Genomic DNA, 12,180 nt, shown 5'->3' on the forward strand with positions numbered 1-12,180 from the left:
AAGAGTTCCTTTTATATGCTCAAGAATTTTAGGTCCCTTAATTAACTTCATGAACTCTAAACCCTCAAGTTCTTTATTTGAATAAAGCTCAGAAGAATATAAAGCTTTATATTTCAAAAATTGTTTTAAGATATTTCCAATTTGAAAATGAGTTTCCCCATTCTTATCTGTAATAGCCACAATTTTTACTTTACTTATTTTAGCTTTAAGGTAATTAGCTAATACTCTTCCCGCTTTATTCGAGTTTCCATTTATTCGAGCCTGTTGAGAAAACAACTCTTTCCTAGCCATTTGAGAGGAAGTCTCATTGTATTTGTATTTAGCTTTTAAGAGGGCCTGCAATGTATTTTGTTCCCATTGCAAGGCCAATTGTGATTCTAAGTCCTTAACATTTTGTTCCAAATTAGAGAATTCCAATTTAAGTTGTTTCATAACATGCACCGAATATGAGATAATTTGCCCTCTCAAGGTAGCTTTGAAAGCATCCCATAGTGTTTTTAAAGAGATTTCCTCTGAAGCATTGATTTGAAAATATTCATTGATTTTTAATTGAAATTCTTCAATAAAGTTAGAATCTGCAAGCAATGTATAATTGAACCTCCATACAGGTCTATTACAATCTTGTTCCTCAAATTTTAATTCAATCCAAACTCCAGCATGATGAAATTCTGGACACCTATTCTGTGAATCACACATAGCCTTTAGCAGTGGCGTACCAAGGGGGGGGGGGGCGGTCCACCCCAGGTGCAGCCTTAGGAGGGGTGCACAGCCGGCCAGGTCTGGAAAATTCTACCGGGCCGATCAGCCTTCCTCGCCCCGTCAATTCTGCCGTTGAAGAGGAAGTTTGGACTAGCCAATCGCTGCCTAGCTTGGCGGAACTTCCTCTCCGAAGGCAGAATTGACGTTGGGGAGAGGAATGCTGGTCGGCCCAACGCAGGGAAGACAGGGAAGGAGAGCTTGGGGCAGCAGCGGATTTGGGGCATATTACCCGATGGCGGTGACTTGGGGGGCTATTCCCCAATGGTGGCGGCAATGGCTTGGGGGAGGGCAAGGAGAAAGAAAGAAAGGGGGCAGGCAGGGAGACAGAAGGAAAGAAGGGAAACAGAGAAAAAGAAAGGGGGCATGAAGAGAGAAAAAGAAGGAGGCAGGGAGAAAGAAAGGGCAGGGATAGAGGAAGAAAAAGTCGGGGGAGGAAATGAGGTGTGGAGGAGAGGAAGCATACAGGCTGAAAGAAGGGAAGAAAGATTGGATGCACAGTCAGAAGAAGAAAGTGCAACAGAGACTCATGAAATCACTAGACAAGGTAGGAAAAATGACTTTATTTTCAATTTAGTGATAAAAATGTGTCTGAATTTATATCTGCAGTCTATATTTTACACTATAGCCCCCTTTTACTAAACCACAATAGCGTTTTTTAGCGCAGGGAGCCTATGAGCGTCAAGAGCTGCCCTGGGCATTCAGCGCAGCTCCCTGCGCTAAAAACTGCTATTGTGCTTTAGTAAAAAGGGACAGGGTATATTTGTCTATTTTTGTATGGTTGTTACTGAGGTGACAGTGCATAGAGTCATCTGCCTTGATAATTAACATTAACATTTTCTCAGCGTACAGTGTGCTTTGTGTTTTTTTTTTAAATTTTATTGTTGATAGATCATTTTGACTTGGTCATTTTAAAAGTAGCTCGCAAGCCCAAAAAGTGTGGGCACCCCTGAGCTAGAGTGTTGAAGCTGCATGTTTCTGCCGCAAAGGTCATCTCTGACGCAACCAGAAGTTGCATCAGAGACGACCTTTACGGCAGCCATATGCAACTACAACACTCCGGCTGCTGTAAGAAGGCAGTTTAGACATCACCGGCCACAGGGCAGGGAGGTTTGTCGGACCGGGTCTGTTGTCCGGGGGGGTGGGAGAAAATGCTACGAAGGTAAGGGGCAGGGAGGGAGAAAGGGAGGAAAGGTGGGGTGGAGAGGAAAACAGGGTAAAACAGAGGGGGGGAGAAGGACGCTGAAATCACATGGGGAAGACAGAGGGGGGAGATGGACGCTGAAAGCACATGGGGAAGACAGAGTGGGAAGAAGATGCTGAATGGAAATGGGGAACAGAGAGTGGGGAGAAGACACTGAAGGGAAAAGGGGAAGAGAGAGTTGGGGGAAGATGCTGGCAGGGAAGAAGACAGAGATGCCAGACTATGGGGGGAGCGGAGGGAAGAAGATGGGTGCCAGACCAATTTGGAAGGGGGGGAGAAAGGGATAGGCACAGTAACAGAGCAAATGGAAGATGCAGAGAGAAGAGAGACAGTGGATGGAAGGAAGAGAGTAACAAGAAGATGAGGAAAGCAGAAACCAGAGAAGACAAAGGTAGAACAAAAATTTTCTATTTATTTATTGCTTTAGGAGACATGTGTCACTGTCTCTGTGGTGTTGCATTGTATGCAGAGTCCAGCTTCTTGCTGGTTCAATTTAACCTTTGTCTATGTATTTCTATTTTATCCTCCCTTTTTCAAAACTGTGGAGCATTTTTTAGCGCCAGCTGTGGTGGTAGCAGCTCTGATGCTCAGAATTCTATGAGCATCAGAGCTGTTACCACCGTGGCTAAAAACCACACTACAGTTTTGTAAAAGGGGGAGGGGTTAGTTTGTGATGACATATTCCATACTAGGCGAATGTGTTTTCTGTGTTCTGTGTGTTCGAAAGACATGGTTTTCTGTTAGGATTGATGGTGTAGGATTGATCTGTACTAGTCTGGCTTGTTTAGTTTTACAATGGGTGTATTGATGTTGTACTGCTCACTGCAGTATGTAAGATGCTGCCTTTTCCTAGATATTCATGTGTGACATGTGGCTTGTTACTAAAAATCATGTTTTTCGTACAGATGGGGGGGGTGCCAAAAAATGATGGGCCCGGGTGTCACATATGCTAGGTACGCCACTGGCCTTTAGACATCTAACATCCAATTATTGCTTGTTAAAGCCATTAATTATGCTTATTATTCAATCTATTTGGATGCCTAACTTGTTGGACTTCCACATTCTGGCCCCCATATCTTTAGGCATCTTTCATAGAATTTTATAGAATTTGCCCCTAGTATTGTGGCAAGAACTAAATATGGAATATCTTTTATGCAATGCTACAAGTGGCTACAAATAAGACATTTGCTCAAAATGCACTTTGGTAATATTCTTCCCAACAATGAATACCCATGATTGCTACTTTGAGAGAACAAATATATATAATACATCATGAAGTATCTAACTGGTATAAAATCATCAACAAATATACAGCTAAACCTATTCTATAAAACCTTACTAATGCCTGGTCTCTGAGTCTATAAACTACAGTGGATGAAGAAATGTGGAACTATTTTTGGAAAATGTATATAAAAATGTGCAGAGCTGCTTCTATCAGGCAATTGTTGTTTTATTGCACATAAAATTATTTGGATTCCTGTAAAGATTAATAAAATTTTCAAGGATACTAATATCTGTTGGTCTTGTTTTGCAGCTATAGGAACATTAGATCATATTCTTTTCTTTTGCCCTACAGTGCAAGTTTTTTGGTCAGAAGTCTTGTGTCACATATAAACTTTATTACAAACTACCAAACTGCTCCTATATTCTGGAGTGATTTGTAATATATTCTCTATGAATAATACCTTTACAGAGGAGAATAAACATTTAGGGCTCCTTTTACAAAGGTGCGCTAGGGCCTTAACGCGTAGAATAGCACGCGCTAGCCGCTACTGCCTCCTTTTTTAGCAGGCGCCTTTGCGAAGCACCTGAGTGAGGCACCCGCACAGGCAGCCTCCGATACCAGCTTCCAGATCACACAACCTAGCCCAGACCACAGACACAACCACGGATCTCCACTACAGTCACAGACACGGCAGCCCGACAAAGACACAGCCGGCTCAACCCAAAAAGGAACTCCTTCCCACGAGACAGACCCAACAGCACCGACTCTCTAGACTCCCGGTCTCACGGTTATAGACCTGATAACCCAACCGGATAAGTATTATTGCTACTTAATACTCTGTTGTATAATCCTGCTAGACCTGTACAGACAGTAGCGCTACACAGCTCTCAGCACATTATCACCACACAACAGTTGCTAACAAACCTCTATTAACCATTATATACAACATAACAATACCTAAACCCGTAACCCCTCTACTGCATTGTTACTGTATTGGTCTTCAACCCGTAAACTGCACTGTATCGCTTTGGAAATTGTTCTGGACTGTATTGAATTTATACTGTATATCATTTCACTGTACTATAGGATATTATACAGGAATCTACTTTACCGATCTCGACCTGCGAATCTAGTACTCACCAATTAGTACCTACCTCTCTGCACTAATCCTGACCATCCAAGCAAAAACACAAGATTTAAAAAAAAAAAAAACCCCACACTGAGCCACCCTCCTCCCTTTTTTATCCCCCTACAATCGCCTGCAGGAAACTCCCAAACCATTCCCACTGTGGTTGGACGAGCCCTTCACAATAGCCAGGCCAATCACACACCAATGCGCAGCACTACTTCTACTCTACCTGTTCACCTCCAGGCTCTGCAACGCAGACAACTCCAATGCATCCCCCATTCCCATCCACTTCACGCTGCACCGATCGGTAAAACCCAGAACCCCTACATACATTCTCGACTCCACACAAGACCACCCTCACGCCTATTCGCCCAATATCCCCCCTCACCCCTACAAACCGACCAAGCCCCACACAAAAAAACCAAGAACCCTAAAAAAACTTGCTTACTCCCACTACTCCCCACTCGACCACACCAACCATCAGTCCCTACTTGGCTTTTACCTAAACATCAGATCAATGAGGAATAAATCCACTCTGATCAAAGATTGGCTGACTGAAACTAACCCCGACTTTGTCCTTCTCACAGAAACCTGGTTGCTATCAGACAAAGACATCATCATTAAAGATTGTCTACCACCAGGATTCAAGATTCTCTCCCTAGCCAGAACATGGGGAAGAGGAGGAGGACTAGCAATAATCTTCCGAGACCACCTCAACGCTTCCATTCTTAACACAACCTCTTCGCCCAACTCTGAAATTCTAACCATCGCCCTAGCCTCAAAATCACTGCCCTCCTCATTAACCATCACTTTATTTTACATACCCCCCAAAAAATGGACCACAACCAAAGAAGACTTCGCTGAATCACTACTTACCAATTCTTTAACAAGCCCCTACAACCTACTATGCGGGGACAACAACATACACCTCGAGCAAACTGACCAACCAGAAATCTCGGATTTTTGGTCACTGCTCTCCCAACTAGGCTATGACAAACACCCCCCTATCAAAACCCACCAAAGAGGACATCAGTTAGACCTGGTAACTCTATCCTCCAAGGAACAGGCCAACTCCACTTTTTATTGGAAACAAAGCAACTGGTCAGACTCCCTTTGGTCCGACCACCGTCTATGTACCTTCACCATTGGATGCCAACACAAACCCCCTAAAAGCGGCAAAACAAGAATCATCAAAACCCACACTACCAGAGGAAAGATTGACCCTACGGAATTTTGGTCCCATTTCGAAATTAACACCAATCCAATAGAAGAAACGGAACAAATCATGACCTCCTGGATCCAAAATAGTACCAACATACTAAACGAGATTGCCCCCATAAAAACCCGCAGAATAAGAACCCCTAACCAAGAGGGCTGGTTCGATCCTGAACTGCTGTTATGCAAGAAGGATCTCAGAAAAGCAGAAAGACAATGGCAAAAATCCGGAACCCTAGAACACAGATTGGCCTGAAGACAAAAATTAAAAAAAGTACAAAAACCTCACTAATGAAAAAAGAAAAAACTTCTACTCCCACAAAATCGGTAATATTAAAACCAATAGCAGTAATCTCTTCAAACTGGTTAACAACCTATACAACATAGAGACCTTCACAAACTTACATGAAGAATCCACCAACACCCTTGCCGACTTCTTCAACACCAAGATCCAAAAATTAAGAACAACACTACCCGCCAGTCCCAATCCCCTCGAGCTCTTCTCCATCCTCCCAGACTTTAATTTATCAAACCCAGACCCTGGAGCCAGAGTTGACCTTAGCTGGAAACAATTTGCAATAACCGATTGGCAAACCTTCAATACCTACTACAACAAGTATACACACTCCTATTGCCATTTGGACACATGCCCACCAAATATCATGAAAACTGCCCCCCCCCCCCCCACTTTAAAGCAAAAATGATGACATGGGTTAATTACCTATTATCCACAGGAAACTTCCCGTCTGAGCAAGATCATATTATGATTACCCCAATTATAAAAAACACGAAAGAACCTCCTAATTCCCCATCTAACTACAGACCGATTGCCAGCATCCCCCTATTTACCAAAATAGCGGAAGGGATGGTAAAGGCGGAACTTTCCGCATACCTAGAAAAATTCAACATTCTATGCGACAACCAATCAGGCTTTCGTGCGGACCATAGCCTGATTGGCCATCATAGCCTCCCTTCTCGACCACCTCCACACGCTCTTTAGTCAGGGCTCAAGTGTCCTGATCATACAACTCGACCTGAGCAGTGCTTTTGACCTGGTCGACCACACCATTCTCCTTGAATGCCTAGCTCACATTGGCATCTCAGATCAGGTCCTCAACTGGTTTCAGGGGTTCCTACAAAATAGATCCTACAAGGTATTCAAGAATAACTTGTTCTCTAACTGCTGGGACAACACCTTCGGTGTCCCGCAGGGCTCCCCCCTATCCCCCATCCTATTCAACATATACCTAGCCTCCCTAGGTAAACTCTTACACAACCTCAAGCTCAAATTCTTCATTTATGCAGACGACATCACAATAGCCATCCCACTAACCAACTTCTCACAAGAACTACTCGACCACATTACAAACATTCTCAACCAGATTGAACTCTGGATGCTTTCATTCAGACTGAAATTAAACTCCGACAAATCAAAATTCTTCCTAGCCTCCCCCAAAGATAAAATCAATGAAACTACAATTCAACTAAAAGGAATGACCTTCCCCCTAGAAGCGACCTTAAAAATCCTGGTAGTCACGCTGGACAAAAACCTATCCCTAGAAAACCATACCAACCTCATCGTTAGGAAAAGCTTCTCTGTACTTTGGAAACTACGCACCATAAAAAAATACTTCAATGACACTTCATTCCGCCTACTTGCATAATCTTCCATCCTCAGCATTCTAGACTTCTGCAACATCATTTTCCTTAACGCCACAAAGAAAACTACCAGACTAAAAATAATCCAAAATACCGCCGTGCGCCTCATCTTTGGCCTAAAGAAATGGGAACACGTCACCCCTTTCTACCACCAACTACACTGGCTACCATTCGATTCTAGAGTTCTTTTTAAATTCGCATGCTTCTGCTACAAATCGGTAAACGGTTCCTCACCAAGTTACATCAACACCCACTTTAACCTCTATTGCAACAACAAGAAATCACGTAGAATTCAGCTGTTCGCCTTCCCTTCGCTAAAACACTGTCATCTCAAGAGATTCCTCAATAAAACTTTCGCCTTCCAAGCAGCCAAGCTGAACCCATGGCTAGCCCAAATGATACTCGAGGCCCCCACTTACCTTGCCTTCAGAAAACTGCTCAAAACTTACCTATTCAGCAAACACGACCCTTAATTATCCCCTCACCCCACATAACACCTCCCTCACCCCTGCTCCTCTCCTCCTTCACCAGACCTTGCCTTTTTTCCTACTCTCTACATCCTTTGTCTAGTTCGATCTAAGCTGCAATTTCTGATAAATTGTTGTAAATCTACCCTTCATTGCAGACTGTTGTAAATTGTTGTAAATCTGCTTGTCAATGCAGGTCATTTTCTAATTGATGTAAACCGCCTAGAACTCGCTGGGTATGGCGGTATATAAGAATAAAATTATTATTATTATTATTTTGGCTAGCGTGTGCTAATCCAGTGCATGCGATAAAACCGCTAGCGTACCTTCATAAAAGGAGCCCTTAATTTTTTTTTTCTAACTAACTAAAATCTTGGAAATGTACTCATGATCTTAGTTTTCACATGTGATGGTAATGTGTTGGTTTTATATTTAAATATGAAGCAAATATAGCATCACAACATGGTCGAAAAGGACGTTTTGAGAGGATTTGGGAATCTGTTAAACCCTATACTAGCTTATAAGATATTACTATAACTTTGAAGGGTGGTTTCCTTGACTAGGATGACCTTATGTCGTGTTCTATGTTTTTATTTTTCTTGATTATCGAATTGGTTTTGCTTATGTATTATTTGGAACATTTGAGTTGTATATTTTCTATACTGTTAATATACTGTATTTGCCTCCAAATCAAAAATGTTCGTTCTTCTAATGTTGTATATTTTTCTTATGTATATTGTGAAAAATCACTAAAAATTACTGAACTTAAGAAAGTATCACAAAGTTTGCCATGCATGTTCAACATCAAAGGAACTTTTTTCTGACTGATCCAAGCCAAGAAAGAAAAGAAAATTAAAGTCTCACAACCTTCTGGCAAAGAAACAATGTCAGCTCCTGTTCTACATCCAGGAAGTGATAGCTTCTCCAGAGACGAGCCAGGATGTATTTCCTATGCTGGCTCCACATATATTTATTTATTTTGATTTCTATCCCGTTCTCCCAGAAGCTCAGAATGGGTTACAAGTAGACATTCACAATCATTGAAAACAGATTAGTCATGACAACAAATAGGTTACAGTAGACAATAACGGAGTTTATTCTAGAGACCAGACTGGTCATAGCGAAGAGTACTAGAAGTATATTGAGGAGGCAGTTTTTAATGGCCCGATTGGCAAAAGAGGAAGGTCTTTACTGTTCTGCGGAAGGTCATTAGTGAGTCTAGCGACCTGATCTGTGTGGTTCCATAGTTGAGGTAGGAAATGGCTGTAGGATCTTTTGTACACCATACTCATTTGGAGGGATCGTATAAGCATAAGGATAAAACCATGATGACAAATAAAGGGGTGGGTAACAAATACATTACATGTAAAGACTAATAGGATAATAACCAACTATGAACAGTCTATAACCAACTATGAACAGTAGCAGAAATTCTAAAAAATATATATAATATGTTGTCACAACGTTGTATTTTCTGTGATCTTATAGCACACATTTGATGTATTTTATTTTTGCTTTATTGTCTCATTATCTTATTAGACCCTATGACCTGGCTGCCCTGAGTAGGCCAACTCTTACTATTGGAATCTAAGTGGGGTTGGGCCTGGCTAGTACCTGGATGGGAGACCACTTGGGAATACCAGGTGCTGTAGGCTGAGGGGTCCATAGTGGAGCCACACATTGCATAAGAGAAGGCAATGGCAAACTACTCCTGTACTCTACCATGAAATATCACAGGGTGGATTCCTCACTGTGCATATTTATTTATTAAATTTTCTATACCATTCTTCCAGGGGAGTTCAGAACAGTTTACATGAATTTATTTAGGTACTCAAGCATTTTTCCCTGCCTGTGACGTTGGGCTCACAATCTATCTAATGTACCTGGGGCAATTGGGGGATTGAATGATGCTGTCTTTCATTTTAGCTCCTGCATTGTGGCTGCTGAACACTACACTTTGAAGCTTTATTTGTAGAAAAGTAGTTTGGAGATATCTTTTTCATCCAGACATGCGCTTTACCATTAAGTGCCCAATGCTTGGGACCCCCTGAGGAAGGCTATTATAGCTGAAACAAGGACTGTGTTGGGTCTGCACTGTTGTTGTTTCATGTGGATGAGCCTGTATCCTATAGATATTCAATAAACGATTGGGTCTGCACCACTGTTTCTTCATGTAGATAAGTGTGTATCCTACAAGAATTCAATAAAAATGTGCATCAAGAACATCAATTCCACCGTATTCTTTTTTTCTCTATAAAACATGGAGTAGAATGTTTAACTCTCTGTTAAAGGTTTCTATTGCTAGTACCTTAGTGAAAAATGGCTAAAAAATTCGGTATTACACATTGTGAAATTACAAAGAATGTGTGGTTCAGATGAAGAGCAGTGCTGGCATCAGTGTGGGGAATAAGGGACCTTACTGCATATCTGTTTTGGGGATCAATCTGGCTACAGAGATTTTGGGGACATTGATGCATAAACAGTTGGACAAGCTTCCTTTATGCCCCCCCCCCCCCCGGGGCTATGGACTAAGAAGCGATGTCTACTGGCACATGTTGTTACAGAAGGTGCATGGTCCTAGCCTCAGTTTGGAAGCAACCAGTTATACCCTCAAAAGCACATATAATCACCAAGCTGTAACACATTTACCTAATGACAAAGTTGACTGTATTCCAACGCAACCGATTCATGTCTTTTCTAAAAACTTGAAAACCTTTTCAGGTTTGGCAACAAGCAAAATGGGAGCTTTTGGATTAATGGACAGATTGAATAGGCTGTCTACCTACTGGGATGATGGGGAGATGAGCTGCTTTGGTTTATGTACTTGGCCCTTCTCTTATCTTGAAACTACAACCCATCTATGGATTTGAGGGGAGGGGTGGGGGGTTGAGTTCTAGAGGGACTGTTTGGGGGACAATGTTTTGATCTTGGTTGGTTGATGCCTTGAACTTGGTTACTCTATTTTGTTTAAAAATGAAAAATAAAGTGTAAAATAAATAATTATTGGGACTGAATTTAAAGTGTATCTCTATGTTGAATCACATGATTATCCCATATCCTGCTGATGTTCAGCAATACATGATTTTTACTTAACTCAGTGACTATTTTGTGCTAGTGAGAGTAGATGCAGATCCCTCTCTGTTGTATTGTGTAGCATGAGGTTGTCATTTGTCTCTCATCTAGGTGTTATTAAACCCACACAATATAAACCAGTTCCTGATGAAGAACCTAATTCAACAGATGTAGAAGAAACCCTAGAAAGAGTAAAGAGAAATGATCCTGACATCAAAGAAGTCAACCTTAATAATATCAGGGTATGTACCAGTATTACTTTCTGTTACAATTGGAGCAGAGAATGCAGTGTGATGGTGTAGTACCTGACAGGTCATAGTACTTAAGTAAAAGTAAAGGTAAATGTATAATTTGATACCTAAGTAAAAGTAAAAAATATAATTAAACCCATTAAAAGTGTGTTTGAGTAAAAGTAAAAAAAAGTGTCTGAAATAGTGCTTTTTTTAGTGAAAGTAAAAAATACTGTGACTATAAATGTTTGTGTGTTTATTAAATTTATATACCACTAATTGCAGTTGTATCGTAGCAGTAAACACAGTAAATTTAATTTATAATCAAACACTTAACAGAACACTGATTGAGAATCTGTAGCTCAAGTTGCCAGTAGAAATATACACATGACATCAACAAAGTATGAGCTCAGACTAGGGGATACTCAATGAAGTTATATAGAAATACCTTTAAAACAAATAGGAGGAACTATTTTTTTTCACTCAACAAGGAGTTAAGTTCTGAAAAATGATGTTATTAGCTTGAATATTTAAGTTCTGGTTCTGTTCCACTGTTTTAAGCTGCCATATAAATTGTGTCGCTGCAGCAAGCTTGTTTTTCCCCTGAAGCAGCCGTTTTTCATGGCAAAATTAGGTTTCTTGTCATTGGGATCTTTTGGGAGTCAGAAAATGGTCATTGGAAGGATTTGAAGCATCTACAGCAATCTTTGGTGATACCAGACGTTACATGTTTGTGCACATCGGCGGCTGTCGTTTCATTTAGAGTCTCTCAGAGACATTCAAAGTGGAGATTTTTTTGCCTTTGATAAGAGTAGGCAGCTTTATTTTACATGTTGTAAAGTGCTGCCGGAATACAGTCTTGAGGCTTTTTTCTTCATGTAAGTGTGATTCTTTTTTTTTTTTTATCTCTATTTAAATTTTAAACTTTTCACATATTTATCAGTCAAATAAGAACAAATACAGTGTTAACAGAAATATTCCTTACAAGAATTAACTTCTTAAGGAAATTTAAACAATGAAATAATAAATCACAAAGTATGATTAGTCCTCAATAATTGGAGGAGGAGCTGTAAATAAACTGAAAAATTAAGAGGTAACTTTTAACAAAGAAAAATAATATGGAGCTAGTAGGTGTCAGACCATAACCTCTCTGAGCTTATACTGGGATGAAACAGGTTCACGTAGTAGTTAAAGGTTGCCCTTGGGCAGAAATAGATCTAGAG

At 40.8% G+C, this 12,180-nt stretch overlaps 1 protein-coding gene across 5 annotated transcripts in view; it reads left to right on the forward strand.

Annotated features, from left to right (window-relative positions):
* The window catches only part of TMOD1 (tropomodulin 1), a 305,423-nt gene that overhangs the window by 187,923 nt on the left and 105,320 nt on the right, over nt 1-12,180 (forward strand). For all 5 annotated transcript variants that reach the window (XM_033917789.1, XM_033917773.1, XM_033917798.1 and 2 more), the window contains exon 6: nt 10,839-10,969. In XM_033917789.1, the coding sequence (XP_033773680.1) occupies nt 10,839-10,969 (131 nt within the window). The remainder of the gene's footprint in view (nt 1-10,838; nt 10,970-12,180) is intronic.

Source organism: Geotrypetes seraphini, chromosome 1 (assembly GCF_902459505.1).
Source record: "Geotrypetes seraphini chromosome 1, aGeoSer1.1, whole genome shotgun sequence".
Classification (NCBI taxonomy): Eukaryota; Metazoa; Chordata; class Amphibia; order Gymnophiona; family Dermophiidae; genus Geotrypetes; species Geotrypetes seraphini.